This window comes from Salvelinus alpinus, chromosome 4, assembly GCF_045679555.1.
Source record: "Salvelinus alpinus chromosome 4, SLU_Salpinus.1, whole genome shotgun sequence".
Lineage (NCBI taxonomy): Eukaryota > Metazoa > Chordata > Actinopteri > Salmoniformes > Salmonidae > Salvelinus > Salvelinus alpinus.
Genome location: NC_092089.1, coordinates 43,573,443 through 43,593,231, shown reverse-complemented (window position 1 = coordinate 43,593,231; position 19,789 = coordinate 43,573,443). Strand labels below are relative to the sequence as shown.

Here is a 19,789-nt window from a genome sequence, read left to right as displayed (position 1 = left end):
GATACTTTTGTACCTGTTTCTTCCAGCATCTTGACAAGGTCCTTTGCTGTTGTTCTGGGATTGATTTGCACTTTTCGCACCAAAGTATGTTAATCTCTAGGAGACAGAACGCGTCTCCTTCCTGAGCGGTATGACGGCTGCATGGTCCCATGGTGTTTATACTTGCGTACTATTGCTTGTACAGATGAATGTGGAACCTTCGGGCGTTTGGAAATTGCTCCCAAGGATGAACCAGACTTGTGGAGGTCTATAATTTTTTTTCTGAGGTCTTGGCTGATCTCTTTTGATTTTCCCATGATGCCAAGCAGAGGCACTGAGTTTGAAGGTAGGCCTTGAAATACATCCACAGGTACACCTCCAATTGACTCAAATGATGTCAATTAGTCTATCAGAAGCTTCTAAAGCCATGACATAATTTTCTGGAATTTTCCAAGCTGTTTAAAGGCAGTCAACTTAGTGTATGTAAACTTCTGACCCACTGGAATTGTGATACAGTGAAATAATCTGTTTGTTAACAATTGTTGGAAAAATGACTTGTGTCATGCACAAAGTAGATGTCTTAACCGACTTGCCAAACTATAGTTTGTTAATACGAAATTTGTGGAGTGGTTGAAAAACAAGTTTTAATGACTCCAACCTAAGTGTATGTAAACTTCAGACTTCAACTGTACGTATCCCATGTGATTTATAGGATATTTATTTTTAAATCAGGATATTTTCTAATTGCAGGGTGCAATGTTTTTTTTGTTGGCTTCCCGGGAAAATGATGCCCGAGGTTGCAACAGTAACTAAGAGGGGCGGGTCGAGTGAAGGGTCAATTGTGCCTATTAGATACGCTTTTATTTAAAGTATTTTGCTCAATGCATCAGGAAGGAAGCATGGTTTATAACATACAGTAGAATTGAACAAGTGAACAGACTTGATATTTTGCATTGAAGTGTGTATGGCTACCACTGCAAGCAGACAATGTTTCAAAATTTGGGCAGTGCAGCATAAGCATAGGTTCGAGATAAAGTCAATGCAAAACATTAGGCCCTATTAAATTAAATTCACAGTTGATGTCTTTCATAAACGTTTTGTCTGTCGGATAGCCTGGGCCTACAGCAAATCTCACTGTAAAAGTTTAACATTCTGCCGTCATCTACAAAGACATTTGATCAAGTTCGCTATTGCTATTTCCTTTAGAACACTTCCTCGGGTTAATTCTAATACTTCCAAAGTATATAGAAAATAAGGGCTCTATTGTCACCATAAAAATATGAATAATGGGCATTTTTCAGGCAAATTTTTTTGTATAATGTTTTTGTTGTATTTTTTACCCCTTTTCCTCCCCAATTGGTAGTTACAGTCTTGTCCCGTCGCTGCTACTCCCTTACGGACTCGGGAGAAACAAAGGTCCGAAACACAACCCTGCCAGAGGAAACACCGTCCAGCTGGCAGGTGCCCGAAGTCAGCGTGCAGGCGCCCGGCTTGCCACAAGAAGTCGCTGGAACGCGATGCGACAAGGAAATCCCGGCTGGCCAAACCCTCCCCTAACCCGGACGACGCTGCGCCACTTCATGGGTCTCTCGGTCACGGCCTGTTGTGAAACAGCCTGGGATCAAACCCGGGTCTATAGTGACGCATCAAGACCACTGCATCACGTGGGAGGCCTCTCAGGCAGAATTGTAATGCTTGTTCACGCGCGCATTTTCGGTCTGATTTATAATGGAAACCTGCACCAAGTTTATAAATCTCTATTTTTGTATGTGCTCAGTCTTTTCAGAAATGCCGCACAGATTTTTAGTGTGACATTTACACAAACGGTTATGAGACCCCAGGTGAATCCATGTGAAAGCTATGATCCCTTTAATCCACTTCAGTGTAGATGAAGGGGAGGATTATTTTTAAGCCTTGAGACATGGATTGTGTATGTGTGCCTTTCAGAGGGTGAATGGGCAGGACAACAGATTTAAGTGCCTTTGAACGGGGTATGGTAGTATGTACCAGGCGCACCAGTTTGTGTCAAGAACTGCAACGCTGCTGGGTTTTTCACGCTCAACAGTTTCTCATGTTTATCAAGAATAGTCCAGTACCCAAAGAACATCCAGCCAACTTGACAACTTTTGGAAGCATTGGAGCGAGCATGGGCCAGCATCCCCGCGGAACACTTTCGACACCTTATAGAGTCCAAGGAAGGTGTTTCTAATGTTTGGTATGCTCAGTTTATACTTTGTACTGCTCACTGATCACTTCCCTTTTTTCTGGCCCTCCGCTGAGAGCAGGCGTGGATATGGTCCGACCCCAAGCTCCTATTACGGGGGTCATGAGTCTCTCCCCATCCTCTGTACTGACTCCAGGGCCTCTGGTTCCCAACCTCCAGCCTGCCTGCCAGCACAGACGCCTCCCCTCCGCAGCACCCAGTGAGGCCAGCATGGGTGAGTCAACACACTTAACAGCGGGTGCCATCTGTTAAGTTTTTTCCCCCTTAATTAAAACGGTGTCAGACACAAGTGCGTAGGTTTTAAAAAGTCATATGCTCAAAAAGATAAATTAAAGGATAAATACTCACACTGTTGGAAGAGTTTGGAAAAATTCAGATGCTAATACCTTCATTGCTTTGTAACGATGACTAACGTGCCGATTTCCTCTCCAGAGCTGGACAGCGGTGTCGACCCAGAGACTGGAGAGAGAGCCCAGAGATGACAACACCGCTCTTCCGCTGTTTCTACTGGCCTGATCCTGGAGATCTGGGTCAGATATATTCAGTGTTGCAGATATAATTCATGTCTAGAACAGGTCAAGTGGTTTGGAACCTGGCTGTACAGACTATCCCAATGTTGTGAAATACTTTTCTCATCTCCTTTACATTGGTAGGTGAACACGCGTTTAAAAGTATCCATCAAGGAATATGAGGGGAAGTTTTTTTATTAGGGTGTATTGAGGCTTTTGGTACACTGCCATCTGCTTCTGTACAGGGCAGGGAAAAGCAAACCTTTAAATACTTTAATGGCATTTCATTGCTCCCTTTTCTCATATTCTGAGCCACTGGCCAGATGAGTCAACAAAGAAGGCTCCCTTCATATTGCTTTGAATGGTCTTCTCAGGTCAGCGTATAGAGACGAAGCCCAGGAATCCATGTACTTGCACAGTCTGTTGACATGTACAGTACCAGTTAAAAGTTTGGACACACCTACTCATTCAAGTGTTTTTCCATTGTAGAATAATAGTGAAGACATCAAAACTATGAAATAACACATATGGAATCATGTAGTAACCAAGAAAGTGTTAAACAAATCACAATATATTTAATATTTTAGATTCTTCAGAGTAGCCACCCTTTGCCTTGACAGCTTTGCACACGCTTGGCATTCTCTCAACCAGCTTCACCTGGAATTATTTTCCAACAGTCTTAAAGGAGTTCCCACATATGCTTAGCACTTGTTGGCTGCTTTTCCTTCACTCTGCGGTCTAACTCTTCCCAAACCATCTCAAGTGGGTTGAGTTGGGTGATTGTGGTGGCCAGATCATCTGATGCAGCACTTCATTACTCTCCTTCGTCAAATAGCCCTTACACAGCCTGGAGGTGTGTTGGGTCAATGTCCTGTTGAAAAAACAAATGATAGTCCCACTAAGCGCAAACCAGATGGGATGGCATATCGCTGCAGAATGCTGTGGTAGCCATGCTGGTTAAGTGTGCCTTGAATTCTAAATAAGTCACTGACAGTGTCACCAGCAAAGCACCCCCACACCATCACACCTCCTCCAACACACATGCTTCACCGTGGGAACCACACATGCAGAGATCATCCGTTCACCTACACTGTCTCAGAAAGACACGGCGGTTGGAACCAAAAATCTCATATTTGGACTCAGACCAAAGGACAGATTTCCACCGGTCTATTGTCCATTGCTCGTGTTTTTTGGCACAAGCCAGTCTGATTGTCCTTTAGTGGTAGTTTCTTTGTAGCAATTCGACCATGAAGGCCTGATTCACCCAGTCTCTTCTGAACAGTTGATGTTGACATGTGTCTGTTACTTGAACTCTGTGAAGCATTTATTTGGGCTGCAATTTGAGGCTGGTAACTCTAATGAAGTTATCCTCTGCAGCAGAGGTAACTCTGGGTCTTCCTTTCCTGTGGCGGTCCTCATGAGAGCCAGTTTCATAGCGCTTTATGGTTTTTGCTACTGCACTTCTAGAAACTTTAAAGTTCTTGACATTTTCCAGATTGACTGACTGTCATGTCTTAAAATAATGGACTGTCGTTTCTCTTTGCTTTTCTTGCCATAAAGTATTTTACCAAATAGGGCTACCTTATCACAATACAACTGACTGGCTCAAACGCAGTTAAAGAAATTCCATAAAAATGTACTTAACAAGGCAAACCTGTTAATTGAAATTCATTCCAGGGGACTACCTCATGAAGCTGGTTGAAAGAATGCCAAGTGTGCAAATCTGTCAAGGCAAAGGGCGGCTATATTTTGATTTGTTAAACACTTTTTTGGTTACTACATGATTCCATGTGTCATGTCATAGTCTTCACTATTATTCTGCCATGAAATGAAGAAAAACCCTGGAATGAGTAGGTGTCCACTAGAGGTCGACCGATTATGATTTTAACGCTGATACCGATTATTGGAGTTCCAAAAAAAGCCGATACCGATTGATCGGACGATTTTATATATGTAATAATGACAATTAGAAAAATACTGAATGAACACTTATTTTAACTTAATACACCAATAAAATTTAGTCTAAAAAATAATGAAACATGTTCAATTTGGTTTACATAATTCAAAAACAAAGTGTTGAAGAAAGTAAAAGTGCAATATGTGCCATGTAAAAAAGCTAACATATGAAAGCTGGTGGTTCCTTTTAATATGAGTCTTCAATATTCCCAGGTAAAAAGTTTTAGGTTGTAGTTATTATTAGGACTATTTCTCTCTATACCATTTGTATTTCATATACCTTTGACTATTGGATGTTCTAATAGGTACTTTAGTATTGCCAGCCTAATCTCGGGAGTTGATAGGCTTGAAGTCATAAAAAGCGCAATGCTTGAAGCACAGCAAAGTGCTGTTTGAATGAATGCTTATGAGCTTGCTGCTGCCTACCACCGCTCAGTCAGACTGCTCTATCAAGTCTGAGACTTAATTATAATAACACACAAATACAAGCCTTAGGTCATTAACATGGCCAAATCCGGAAACCATCGTTTAGAAAACAAAACGCTTATTCTTTGTGAAATACGGAACCTTTCCGTATTTTATCTAACGGGTTGCATCCCTAAGTCTAAATATTGCTGTTACATTGCACAACCTTCAACGTTATGTCATAATTATGTACAAGTCTGCCAAATTAATTACGGTCTTTGTTAGGAAGAAATGGTCTTCACACAGTTCGCAACGAGCCAGGCAGCCCAAACCCTGACTCTGCTTGCACAGAACGCCAGAGAAGTGACAAATTTCCCTAGTTAGAAGAATTTCATGCTAGCAGGCAATAGTAACTAAATATACAGGTTTAAAAATATATACTTGTGTATTGATTTTAAGGCATTGATGTTTATGGTTAGGTACATTGCCCCAACGATAGTGCTTTTTTTGCGAATGCGCTTGTTAAATTACCCGTTTGGCGAAGTAGGCTGTGATTCAATGATAAATTACCAGGCACAGCATCGATTCTATGCAACGCAGAACGAGCTAGATAAACTAGTTAACTAGTGATTATGTTAAGATTGTTTTTTATTAGATAAGTTTAATGCTAGCTAGCACCTTACCATGGCTCCTTGCTGCACTTGCATAACAGGTAGTAAAAGCCTGCCACGCAGTCTGGTGGAGGGCAATGTAATCGGCGCCCAAAAATGATGATTAACGATTGTTATGAAAAGTTGAAATCGTCCCTAATTAATCACCCATTCCGATTAATCGGTCGACCTCTAGTCCAGACTGGTACTGTATATGTGTAAAGTTGCAAACATACTGGGTCAAAAAATAATAAACCATGACCTATTGCATGGTTTTATGACTTCCTAATAGGCCTATTCAACACATTCTGGGATGGGAGTTATGGCCCAGATAAAAATAGAACCTTGATGTAACCGGAAGTAATATTTTATTATCTGTTGTGTACTCAAATCTTGTTTATTTCAATATGTTGTGGTGAATTGCATTTTTTTTTAATGCATTTAACTTTAATAAAGCTGAAGAGGATATTTTTATGTCTGTTGCTGAGAGAAAACTATCCTTCTTAAAAAGGCTCATAACAGTATAACCTGTTTCCACTTTAACTGGGTACTACAGTGCTATAAACAATACTCATGGAAGATACTTATTTAATCTGCCACAACTAAAGATATACAATGAACTGTGAGTGAGTCAGACCGTATTCGATTTTTATAGCAAATCAAACATACACGGCTACTGTGATGCTTGATTATCGACACACATACTTGGTTGAGAACAGACAATCCAGGCCAAACATTTTGTATTTTTGCAAAATAGCATCCCAACAGTAGGCTGTACTATGTACACTAGCGGTCTGTTTGCCCACTGGTCTACCAACCCATTCCTTTCCTCCTTTATCTTCACTCTGCTCCCTGTCCTCCTCCAGCCTGGTCATCGCCTTTCTTCTTGATTCCAGACACAATGTCATCAATGCGGAGCAGCAAGATGGCCGTCTGAAAGGCAAGAAAATATCAAAATTACATTAGTGGGGTTCACTGAAACCAGTGACTGTTTAAAGTCATAAAACGACAAGAGATACTAAAAGGTGCTCTGAGTTTCACTGTATTCACTTTGATGTGAAGGAGAAAAGGCACTGGAAAGCACTCATCCTTTAGAGTAGTAGGAGTGAAAATGTTTTTGCATGGTGTCTGACTGCATTCACTACTGACAAAGTAAAACAGAATTCGTCCATGCCTTGTACAATATGTTTTAAAAACAGTAAGTCTCAAGCATTTGCTGCAGATACATTTGAGGTGAATCTCACTTTCAACAGCAGCCCATTGGCCCCTCTTACCTCCACAGCAGTCTTGTAAGTCTGGGCCTTGACAGCCAGCGGCTCACAGATGCCAAGCTCCATCATGTCTGCCAAGGTGCCAGTCTCTCCATTCACACCCCATGATGCACAGGCCTCCAGGGTGTGCTTAGCCTACAGAGGGGGGGGGGTAAGATAAATAAAACAATTCAGCTGTGCCCAACAAAATGACAAAGGTGCATATTTTAGAGTAAAAACCACACATACCCTGAGAGAGGTGAGCACGCGGATGGTGGAGGCTCCACAGTTTTGGATGAGTGTACGGGGGATAACCTCCAGGGCCTGGGCCACGGCACGGTAGGGCCACTGCTCCACCCCAGTCAGGGTCTTGGAACGCTCCATCAGCCTCTTGGACACAGCCATTTCCACCGCCCCGCCTCCAGGGAGTAGAGATGGGTCCAGTAGCACATTACGACACACCTGCATTGCATCCTGCAAGTTACGCTCCACCTCCTGAGGGACAGAGAGAGACACACATCAACACGGTTTGGTTCCACAATGAAGCATTGAGCGTAATAGGATACCATGAGGATCAAATCATCCTGTTTTGTTACGGTCTGCCTGAAAATGAGCTGCTTCTGCCGTAACGGAGACGTCTTAACATATTATTGTGCATGAGGTGTAACTTGTTACGTACAGCCAGGATCTCTTTGCTGGCTCCTCTCAGCAGGATGGTGCAGGCTTTGGGGTCTTTGCACTCTGTAACGAAGGTGAAGTACTCGTCTCCAATCTTCTTGATCTCAAACAGGCCGGCGCCAGTTCCCACATCCTCCTCACGCAGCTCATCTGTACGGCTGGCGATGCGAGCCCCACATGCCCTGAGAATATAATGATATCAGCATTAATAGTCAATTAACAATTTAAAAGGATTAATAGTTAGCACATCTTCAGAATACTATACTGTGTGGAATGGACCTTACCTTGAAATGCGGTTGTTGTCAGTCTTTCTGACACGGCGGATGGCTGTGATGTTGGCCTTCATCAGATAGTGCTGTGCCAGGTCTGGGGAGATGAGTGGAGAGATTAGTTTCTCTGGTCAGTGCAGGGGGAGCTTTGGTGGATTAAGAGCGGTTCCTAAAATTGTACATACAGATTTTGTACGTCAAGTACCTGAGATGCCCTTCTCGGTGAAGATGAGGTCTGGCTTGAGGCGGATGACATCTTCACAGATCGTCTGGATGTACTCTTCCTCCATCTGAAGGATCCTGGAAAAATCCTCCTCACGTGTGATCTCAATGTCAGTCTGCATAGGAACACAACATTTATTGGCTAGTACCTACTACTGTTATTTTTATACTGTATGTGTGTGCTGGTAATGCATTTGTGTGCATGTATGAATGACACTGTGTACATGTGTTTTCAGTACCTGGCTCTCGCCCTTCTTGTACTCCAGGGAGCAGTCCAGCAGGATGATGCGGGGGTTCTTGATCATTCTGCGCATGCGGGGGTGAGTGACGTCCTTGTTGACCATCACGCCTTTTAGCACACATGAGTCCTCAATGAAGCCACCAGGCACCTATAACCATAGCAAAACAATGAGGAATCAACCAACCTGGTGTCATTTTCCCAATGACCACACCTCTGTCATACTTAGATGTCAATCTTGTAACTGCAAGACCTTTAACGCTTACCTTCTCCACTTTGGCGTACAGCTTAATGTTGATCTCCTTGCGTCCGTGCTCCTCCAACTCCACAGTGCGCACGGCGTCCAGGGCAATATTACACGCCATGGTAGACCAACGGCTCAAGGCCTTGGTGCAGATGGCAGAGTTGATGATCTTCAGCATCTGCGCCCTGTCATTCACGTCCACCGGGGTGCTGGGAGGGAACAGAGACAGTCGGTCAATAGAACAGAGTGTAAAAGTTTGCGAGGGAGGATTGTGTGTGCAAGTGAATGCAATTGAGTGTTCATCAGCAAGTGTGTAAGTGTATGCAATCTATACCTGATGTCTTTGAGCATGTCGAGCATGTCGTCCAGGGCGTGTCTGTAGGCACTGATGATGACTGTGGGGTGCATCTGCTGCTCCAGGAACTGCTCTGCTACAGACAGCATCTCCCCAGCTAGAGACAGACAAAAGATTGAAAAAAATAGGTTAACCAAGAGCCGTTTTAAAATGTGCACTCAGTACGATGGCTTAGAGGACGATTGATTCTTACGCATCATCAACGTGGCCCTCTCAGAGTAGGAGTGCCACAACATCCAATCTTAAATAGCCTGAAGCTCAAAAGGGTACATTGACTATGTTGAAGAGGTTGACTGGATCTCAGTCAATTCCATGTCAATGGAGTGAAATGAAATACTTCCACTACCAGGCCACTTACCAAGGATGATGACTGACGTGGTGCCGTCTCCCACCTCCTCATCCTGGGTACGGCTGATCTCAATCATGGACTTGGCTGCCGGGTGCTGCACTTGGATCTGTGTTTGTTTACAGTAAAGGTAACTTTAACAAACCTGAATTTGTTTACATTCACCATCTTCCAAAACAGTGTAAGGGTGCTTATGGGAAATGTCGTGCAGAAACCTCACCTCTCGGAGGATGGCGTTGCCATCGTTGGTCATGACAATGCCGCCCATGGGGTCTAGCAGCATCTGTTAATAGATGGGGAAAGGTTAAGACAGTTGTATTTTGGTGTCACTTTGGGATTTAAGTATCTAAGGGCCAGGAATTGTGTCTTGGTACAAACCTTCATCATGGCTCTTGGTCCCAGGCATGTTCTGATGACATCTGCTATTGCCTGTAAAAGTAGACTTTGTAAGGCTGCAGGAATTTCTAATGTTTCATTACTGCAATTAAACGTCAGTCAGAAATAAAATTATTGGGTAATGGGAAGGGGAAGTCCGAGTGGTGTGTCATCTTTACCTTTGCTGCACCAATGTTCCCTTTCTGAACCTTGCGTCCAGACTCTCTTTTCATATTCTGGCCTAAAGAGAGAAGATCATTGAGGTGGCGACAGAGTGGTAGTCTCTTAACTAGGCCTATACTCAAAATGACTGACCATGATGCTGCGGTTTGTACAGTGTATTTGGCAACTTGACGGACAAGTGTGTAGTTATAAGTACATTTAATTTCTGAAATGACATTTGCAAGATTGTCTGCACCATCGTTAGTTACCGTGTTGCCACTGCCCAAACCAGATACTGAGACCAACCCCCAAAACGGGGAGACACCAGGGAAATAGCTCACCTTAAAATGTAACTTACCTCTAGTAAGGCAGCTAGCAAATTATTATCCATTAAAATTACCCGAAGGGTTTGTTAACTACGTTAGATGCTGTGCATAACATTACCAAATAGAACAGTATCACTGTTTATTCCCCAAATTTGATAAAAGTTTATAGCCGATTGCTCCGCTAACTACGTAGCATGACTGTCACAACTCGAGACATCACCGGCTAGCTAGGCCCGAACGCCGGGCATCACATCGCGTGAATGAAAAAGCTCACAAATATAGCAAGATATAAAATACACTTAAAACACTAATGTATTTAATTCACTGACACATGTAACTTTGTTTATCACTCACTCAACACGACGATTGGTCTTCCCATCATTTTGGCAGCGTGCGTTTATCAACCGGCTACCAAGTTCTCAAACGCAGCACAGGAAAGGCTGCTTTGTTTGTGGCTGGGCGGGTTGGGCAAAAAATGACCAATTAAGGACGAGGGAATTTTGATGAACAGCCATACAACCCAATCTGCGTGACTACGAAAGAGGAAGTCGCCAGTGGGCGCTATCTTCAAGTTTATATTGTTTTCCTCGTGTGATTACCCTAGCAAATCAAATCCTATGTCGCAGTACATATATGGACATTCTATAGAAACCCTATAAATGACCAGCTCTGTGGTATCAATTATGTGCATGACGGCATAAAGCTACCTGTATCTTCAAATGTTCAGCTACATTTACTAGGCTTACCATTTGGTGCACTGTACGAAACTGTATTCCGTACAACCTTCATCACTGTTACAACGCACAGGTATTGCATTTTGGGATATGTGGTCCAGAAAGAAACAAGCCCATTCTGTAACGTCTTTGTTATTTATCAAATAATACCCATGCATTGGACATTGCCCGACCTTGATAACTCTCTTTTCATGTAAGAAACCTCGAATTATTGCAGTAGTTACACAAATGCAAATAAAAGCTAAACGAGACTTAACAGTCAAATGTTATATAAAACATAAATCTCAGAAGAGGGGCTAGCTGATGTAACTATACATTCTAGGAAAATAAATAATTCCAATAAATATCACTGTAATTTCTGATAACAAATAAACAGATGTCTCTCTAACAAAAATTACTAATATGTGGATTATGTGCTATATTGTGTATGTAACACAAAACAAAATAGTGATATTGAGTGTATTTAAGTATGTAAAATCAAATGGAGTTCAATTTGATAAATCCGGTACAATGAGGCATTTCAAACTTAATTTTTTTATTTAACTAGGCAAGTCAGTTAAGAACAAATTCTTATTTACAATGACGGCCTACCGGGGAACAGTGGGTTAACTGCCTTGTTCAGGGGCAGAACTTCAGATTTTTACCTTGTCAGCTCGGGGATTCAATCCAGCAACCTTTAGGTTACTGGCCCAACTAGGTTGCCTCTCCTCAAGAAGAGCATTTTTGGAAGATGCATGTCAAAAAGAAAGACATACCCAGATGAGATGCTCGGCATAAAAGTCCAACTGAAATCTAAACCTGTCCATAGTGCTTCAGTAGTCGTCACCCTATTTTCACACAAAAATGGATAAGAGTGTCTGCTAAGACACAGAGTTTCCCAAACTCAGTCCTGGGCCCCCCGGGTGCACATTTTGTTTTTTGCCCTAGCACTACACAGCTGATTCAAATAACCAACTCATCATCAAGCTTTGACTATTTGAAACAACTGTGCTAGGGGGGGAAAACTACATGTGCACGCAGGGGGGCCCAAGTGTAACAGATGTGAAATGGCTAGCTAGTTAGCGGTGGTCCGCGCTAATAGCGTTTAAATCGGTTACGTCACTCGCTTTGAGCCCTTGAGTTGAAGTAGTGGTTCCCCTTGCTCTGCAAGGGCCGCGGCTTTTGTGGAGCGATGGGTAACGACGCTTCGTGGGTGACTGTTGTTGATGTGTGCAGAGGGTCCCTGGTTCGCGCCCGAGGTCGGGGCGAGGGGACGGACTAAAGTTATACTGTTACATTGGTGCCGTGACCCGGATCACTGGTTGCTGCGGAAAAGGAGGAGGTCGAAAGGGGGGTGAGTGTAACGGATGTGAAATGGCTAGCTAGTTAGCGGTGGTCCGCGCTAATAGCGTTTCAATCGGTTACGTCACTCGCTTTGAGACCTTGAGTTGAAGTAGTGGTTCCCCGCGGCTTTTGTGGAGCGATGGGTAACGATGCTTCGTGGGTGTCAGTTGTTGATGTGTGCAGAAGGTCCCTGGTTCGCACCCGTGTTGGGGCGAGGGGACGGACTAAAGTTATACTGTTACACAAGGACCGAGATTGGGAAACCACATGCTAAATGACCAAAATGTAATGTCAAATGTATTTTCTTGTTTAAATCTTTTTATATCAGGTATTTTGTAATTTTTTGTTTGTTTTTTGTATTTGTACCCCCTTTTTTCTCCCTCATCGCTGCAACTACCCAAAGGACTCGGGAGGCGAAGGTCGAGTCATGCATCCTCCGAAACATGACCCACCAACCTCACTTCTTAACACCCACCCACTTAACCCGGAAGCCAGCTGCACCAACGTGTCGGAGGAAACAACCTTGTGAAACACCGGTAAGCAACTTTGCAAAAACTGTTACACATAATTTTTCCTTTTCTACATTTATCTATAGTATGACTGAGGTATTCAGAGTCAAGAACTCTACACTAGTATGCCTTTCTTGGGAATATTAATAGCAACCACCAAGTCACCAGTTTAACTGCAAAACCAATCTGCACGTGTTGCCTATTACTGTACTTGCAGATGCTCCATCCTCTCACATTGAGAACATTACTCTTTTGAAGCCCCATGAAAAAACTGCTGATTGTTTCATTTAGAAATCCTCTATGTTATGAGTATTCAGTGTTGCTGGTAAGACACAGAAAAACAAATGAGATCTTCTGGTCTGAAACTGTGTATTGCAATGGATGGCTCCATTTTTGCCTTATAGTTCATGTCTTCTGCTTCTTTGCCAGTCCACCCACTCATCCCTTGTTTTTTCTTCTTTCTCTTCATTGCGCTCTCACAAGTCTTCTCTGGCAGTACCCAGGACAAGGGGATGTGTGGCCTCCTCCTTCAGATAGCTGAGGAAATCATTCACCTCACGGCCACCCTATTGACAGATACGGATGGTTAAAAGCGTGAAGGAATGTATCAGAATATTGATTACAGAGCATTACGTGTTATTTAATCCATGTCCTTTGGAGGAGGAAAAGTGGTGTTGTAGTCTAACCTCGTATTTCCGAGGCTGGTCCTTCTGTCCTGCTGGGACGAAGAAAATAGTGGGGAAACTGGGAAGGACAATAACAGATGAGATTAAAATAGCAGATTACAGAGTAGTGACTTGAAATAGATAAAATCAAACTACATAAGAAGAAGTAGAGGCTCACCCCTGGACATCGTAGGTTGGAGGAACGTCGTTAGCAGTGGCATCCATCTTTGATATAACAATGTTGACGTCGGCGGACAACTGTAATGAAGAAAAATTCATTTCAAAATAATGAGCGTCGATGATGTTTTGTAACTTTCAAAACCAGGTAAGCAACACTTGCAGATGTGAACCTCACCTATTCCCCAAGCTCTGTGTATTTGGGCTCCAGGCAGTGTCCACACCAGGGTGCATAAAACTCCACCAGCACGTCCTTGGAAGGGTTGTTCACTATCTCCTCAAAGTTGTCTGCCACCACCACCTACAGAGGCAAAAGGGTTTTGTTTAAATATCTTCCTACCACCTTTGAAAGTGGCAAACGTTTGCTGGTTCTATTCCTGATAAGGGAATTTATATGTTTAAAAATAATGATTAAATAATTCCACACTGAAACCTAACTATTAGTGATTATAGTTTATGTAGCATGTATAAGGAATAATTAAAGTATTAAACGTAAGTCCAACTAGGTTCAGAAGAGACCTGTGAGGGAGAGAAATGTGTGTGTATGTGTGTGCCTAAGAAAATACCAAGAACAATTGAACTGTGTTTGACCTGACCTAGCTAGAACTCTGAGAAACTTATGATAGGACAGGGAGTACTTCTCAAGGTTTCCCTAATCTCAGGGGAATGGAACTCTCGGCTGGGTAGTGATACACAGTGGTGAGAACTCTGGAGAAGCATACAACTCACCTACTGTTCGTGTGTATGTATGTGCGTAGGATATCTACTGTTTGTGTGGAAGTATGTGCGTAAGTAAGGAGCAAGTTATAAAATGGATGTCTTTGTATAAGGGACTTCAGAGCGCTCTCGTGAATAAACATTTTTACTATTGTAAGCTGGGACTCTGTCTGTTTATTTCAACCATAGTCTTACAAACTCTGGATTGCAGACTGAGTAGTTTAATTGAAGTTCAGTTTAAGAACATTAAGAACAAAATTCTCATAACAATTCCGCACACCTTGACTGGTCCGTCGTTGTTTTCGGGGGCAGCCTCTGACTTGACCCGTCTCTTCAGTTTACCAGCAAAGTAGTCCTCCAAGAACCTCTCCAGGGATTTCCCGTCCCGTCTGCAACGGACGGACAGATTAGCAGTGTGACAGCTGGCCAGACTGCATAAGGAAGGGTCTGTGATGGTAATGTGTTGGAGTAACTCACGTGAACTCCTCCTGCATGCTGTACTTATGGCTCTCCCTGTTCCTGATGGTGATGAGAGGTAGCTCTCCCACGTCGGACGGCCCCAGGCCAAACTCTTCCTCCAGCTCATCCTGGAACTCTGACCTGTTGGCTACAGCGTAGCTCAGCCCCTGAGACTGGAACTGAGTGGCCACTTTCATCACCCTAGGGAGAGAGAAGGGGTAGTGAAAGTGATGGAGAGAGAAAAAGAGAGAGGTTGGTATCAGGTAAGAGCAGTTTCTTTTCCCGTGCTGTAGCCCTCACCAGCTGGCCATCAGGTTTATAGGGACTAAGTGACTTTGCAACATGCCATCATCATTCTGTAAAAACTAAAACCGTGCTATACTGCAAATGCACTTTGTACACCTCTGCACAACACATATACACATACACGAATCCTTCACTGTGCATATATTGATACATTTCTACTGTAAATTGTATATCCTCACTGTAAATCAGCTTATACTGTAGAGTTCTATGCTTACTATATTTATATTGTATGTAGACTTTGTGCAAATTCCTCTGTCTGTATTCTGTACATTGTCTATAGATGGCAGCACCATTTCCAATTCCAGGTATGTGTAAATGTAATTGGAGAATAAAGGTGATTCTGAGAGCAGCTCTCACCTGTTCCTCCAGTAGTTGGTGCCCTTGATGGTGCGGAGGTAATCCACGTAGTAGTAGGCCACCAGCAAGTCCCGCCCCCTCATGTTCTCAGTAGTCAGATGGGGGCACAGCCCAAACACATTATCTCTGATGAATTGACTGAGAGAGGCGGTCGAGACAACCTCATCAGACTTGACCACGCTGTCCTCAAACTTGCTGTTGAGTCGTGGGGGCCGGAAGAGCACCACCGTTCTGGTTAAGAGAGACACAAGAGGAGAGTGACATCATCATAAGGTACTACTACTTGGCAATAATCTATGATGTCAAATCCAACTAATGTGCCCTCATAGTCTAGTGACCAGAGGGCTGAAGGATCAGAACCCAGGTGGGATTATATGTAAGGGGAGCTACAGCACATACTCTGATTCCATGCCGTGTTTGAGGCCCAGGCTCAGGTCTGCAGTGGGCAAAGCGGTGGCTGTCTCTCATTGCACTAGACGCCTTCAGAAACTCAGCCATCAGAGCTGTCAGCACCTGAGAAAAAACCTGACAGCAGGGAGGGAGAATATAAATTCCTCATATAGTTCACAAAAAATATACATGCAATTGTTTTATTTCAATAGACTAAAGGATCTCTACTTTGCTGTGATTAATAAAAAGTGAACTCACCAACCACACTGGATTCAAAATTGTTGATGAATGCATCTGGAACTGGGACCTGCCTGTTTTTTCATGAAGCTCACAATGCCATCTATGGGAACATGGGACAACATTAGATGAGTCATACACTAAAACACAGACCAGAACAGCAATGATTTTAAAGTAGCCACCTACACTCCTGGGTCCATCATAAGAAGCAAAGTCCTCTCCATTGCGGAAGATTTTGAGTGTGGGGTACCCATTGACCCAAAAACGTCCACACCTCTCAGAGTTCACTGTGCAGTCTACCTGGGGAAAATGACAGAAACCATTTATCAATTTAGCAAAATACTGTTTAATAGCAGTGTATTCAGAGTGGCGGTATGCAGAAGCAGCCCTGATGTTAAAGCTACTGATCTCAATTCACCAATAAAGATAAAAGAGAAACAACAGAGCTATCATGGACAGTTGACCCTGTTAGGATTTATGTTTATGCACTGTAGCCTGTTAGCATATTGTTTGAAGATGAATATTGTTTTGTTACACACACACACAAACAATACAGAGGGGGGTGTGTGTGTAGGTGTAAGGACTGACCAACACAGGCCATAAAAGCTGTGGACAGTCTGGAGAGGGGAGGGGTGCATCTCTCTAGGCCAACCAAGAGGTTAGAATACTGGACAATGCCATATTAGGAACTGTTTCAGTGTAGAATCGACAGACACAAGACGGATCTAATCTACCCAGCAACCAGATGTGGACAAAAGGAACGCAAAGCAAAGGCGGGGCAAAGTCTAAACCACACCCAGCCTCTACTGTGATAGGCCAACAGACGCGTTGGAACTACGTCATCACGGTATAAGAACAGCTGTTTACGTACTTCCTGCAGTTCCCTGTTAACCCTGCGTGGTGATACAGCGAACCCGTATATACGAAAATTGCATTTGCCATTCATTGTTTGCGGTAATTAAACATAATTAAAGAAAGTTAGCAGACCTTGTTTTTTATTTATCCTGACACAGGATGTGTTACACGCAGCGTTCACAACCCCCACATTTTAAGCAATACCCATCCTGTCGAACAAAAATGGATTGTAACTAATCTGGATGCAAGGAAATACAATGCATCCCCTGGGGTGTCGTGTGTGGAGAAACTAGTATACTCACTTTAGCTAAAGACACTGTCCCTTTTAGTTTTGTTGCTGAAGTTTCATATTCTGGGGCTAGTTGCTGGCAGTGACCACACCTGAAAGAGAGATGAGATGGAGGCGCCATACAAAGAAAAGGAAGAGAATGATAAAATGTCACAAATGCTAGAGGCAAGTGTGACAGCTGTGTGACAGCTGAGCAGACACATTGAGTCACAATATAGCGATCTAGAGTAAGACAGTTTTATCGGCTAACGTTAGCTGCACAGTTCTAAATGTAAATAGTTAAACTATCTACAACATTGTGCGGTATAATCTATATTAAAATCAGGAATGAATTTGTATTTACTAAACATGTTTAGATGGCTGTCGTTCGTGCATGCTAATTCATTAGCTACAACGCTAGCTATAACATTGCTTACCAAGGCGCGACTAACTCCAACAGTCTCGTACTCTGCTACCGTGTAATCGAAATCAGAATCCCCGAGCTTGAGCACGTCGCTGGCGGCTACAAAGACGTTCTGCTGAGCCAACGCAAAAAGCAAGAACAGGCTAAATGGACCCAAGGTACCCATCGCAGCAGATTGAATTGCTCCCGATAGCGATATACTGTAGCTGATACCCTCTGCTTTTCACTGCTCTACATTCAAGTTCACTGCCGGGTGGGCGTGAGTGTAGTAGAGCCGTTACCAGGAACATCTGTGTGGGTCTAGTAGACGTCTAGATGTGCGCCTTGGAGATTGCACTCTTATAACATCTCAGTCATCAACGAAAGGAATTAATCAAAAAAGGAAAACGGATAAATTACGTTTATTTTGTATAAAATATATAACTCTTGTACAGGTAGTATTACCGTGCAAAATTCCCATATTGTGCCATACATGCACAACTCAGGGAATTGAAAAAAGTATTAAAAAAAACATTATTGGACTAAACACCAATTGTCTATTTATAGTATTTATACAACTTTTGCCACACTAAGAGACTATGTTCCCTCGTCCCTCAGTAGTGCATTTGAGTGATAACTTTTAGACAAAGGGTGGATTTCTTAAAATAAATTAGTGATGTACAGTTACAGTGCTCACTGTCAAAATTGGTTCTGGCAAAATTGAAAAGCTGCTATCTTTCGAGCTGCTGGTGTTGCTTCAGCTCAGTGAAGGCTCAGATGATTCTGATATGAGTTTATTAAAAGCGTTCATATGCCCTCAATGTTGCTTCCAGATTTCACCAGCCTTGAACTGGTTAGTATGAATATACTGCAGTCAAGTATCTTCTCTGCTCCTCTCCTTTGAAGTATCTGAACTTAGTTCTGTCCTTTTTGGGTTGGATCTGTCAAGTTCAGTCCTGCTCCTCATCTGTGACTGTCTGCTGTTCGGTGGTCACAGCGTCGTCCTCTAAGTTGACCTGCCGGGCAGCGGTGTGGAACAGGCGCATCAAGTCCCGAAACCGCCGAGACACCTGGACAAGAAAGAGATAAGAGTCAGTAGACGAGGGTTAATTTCACAAGCCAAGACTTTTCAACAAGTGTATTACTGTTGGATTTTTTAGAGTTCGGTTACAAAAAAAACAATCTTTACCTCATTGAGTGTCTTATTGCCAAGTTGGGTGGAAATTGCCTGGAAAGTACTCTGATTGGCACCTTGCTGCTGACAGGTGGTTAGAATGACACGGTCAGCCTCCCTGTAACCCAAAGAGGATTATCACTCTTTAACAAAAACATTTTAAAACATTAAACAAAGACCAAACATTTTCAGGCTCGTCTCTCTCACCTTGTCCAGAGTATGACCTTCTCCCCACTGGCAGTGAGGGAGATGTTTTTGGCACACACCGGGGGATCGGAAGAGGGGCTGGGACAAGGCTGCAGGGGGGTCAGGGGGTTCTCCATCTCCCCGCTAAAGGCTGTTGGGGGGCCATCAGACACCCCCGAGCCTACTCCATCCCCCTTACTCCTCTTTGGCGAGGGGCTGTGTTCTCTCTCCCCATCCTTCCACTCTTCCTCATCATCCTCCTTCTCAGTGAGGGGGAGTGAGCCTTCCTCAGGACCCTCCCATGAAGGGGCTCCTTGCTTTTCTGAAAAACATAATGGTTGTTTATCTGCAACGTGTGAAAGAGTTTAAAGGGGGGCTGAACTTCCTGATTTGACTCTAGATTTTTGTCTCGTTCAGAAATGCAGCAAGCCATGACTGAAGCCAAACGAGAGTTGTCCAACCGGCCTTCACCACCACAGACCACGTGTATGGCGTTGTGTGGGCGAGCGGTTTGCTGATGTCAACGTTGTGAACAGAGCGCTCCACGGTGGCTGTGGTTTATGGTATTGGCAGGCATAAGCTACAGACAACGATTGCATTTTATCAATGGCAATTTGAATGCAGAGATACCATGACGAGATCCTAAGGCCCATTGTCGTGTTATTCATCCGCCCCAATCACCTCGTGTTTCAGCATAATGCACATCCCCATGTTGTAAGGATCTGTACACAATTCCTGGCAGCTGAAAATGTCCCAGTTCTTCCATGTCCTGCATACTCACCAGACATGTCACCCATTGAGCATTTTTAGGATGCTCTGGATCGACGTGTACAACAGAGTG

The 19,789-nt window shown here is 43.4% G+C and overlaps 2 protein-coding genes, 1 non-coding gene and 1 pseudogene across 5 annotated transcripts in view; all 4 read right to left on the bottom strand.

Moving 5' to 3' along the window:
* Positions 1-6,354: 6,354 nt before the first annotated feature.
* Positions 6,355-10,657, bottom strand: LOC139573665 (T-complex protein 1 subunit gamma-like). Its single transcript, XM_071397394.1, has 14 exons — positions 10,543-10,657; positions 9,880-9,941; positions 9,704-9,754; positions 9,546-9,608; positions 9,338-9,434; positions 8,959-9,076; positions 8,647-8,833; positions 8,382-8,531; positions 8,126-8,258; positions 7,936-8,017; positions 7,653-7,833; positions 7,223-7,468; positions 6,998-7,129; positions 6,355-6,656 (listed from the first exon to the last, which is right to left on the bottom strand). Exons 1-14 carry the CDS (start codon positions 10,568-10,570, stop codon positions 6,564-6,566), a joined length of 1,623 nt encoding a protein of 540 aa, XP_071253495.1. The 5' UTR covers positions 10,571-10,657; the 3' UTR covers positions 6,355-6,563.
* Positions 6,762-6,897, bottom strand: LOC139574892 (small nucleolar RNA SNORA15). Its single transcript, XR_011674850.1, has one exon. It is a non-coding gene; the product is annotated as a small nucleolar RNA SNORA15 (small nucleolar RNA).
* A 768-nt stretch (positions 10,658-11,425) lies between the features above and the next one.
* LOC139572591 (protein disulfide-isomerase A3-like) lies at positions 11,426-17,832 on the bottom strand (annotated as a pseudogene).
* A 162-nt stretch (positions 17,833-17,994) lies between these two features.
* Positions 17,995-19,789, bottom strand: part of gon4lb (gon-4 like b) — a 33,071-nt gene continuing 31,276 nt past the window's right edge. For all 3 annotated transcript variants that reach the window (XM_071397393.1, XM_071397390.1, XM_071397391.1), the window contains exons 29-31: positions 18,970-19,270; positions 18,778-18,880; positions 17,995-18,658 (exon numbers count right to left, since the gene is read on the bottom strand). In XM_071397393.1, the coding sequence (XP_071253494.1) occupies positions 18,539-18,658; positions 18,778-18,880; positions 18,970-19,270 (524 nt within the window). In that variant the 3' untranslated portion in view covers positions 17,995-18,538. The remainder of the gene's footprint in view (positions 18,659-18,777; positions 18,881-18,969; positions 19,271-19,789) is intronic.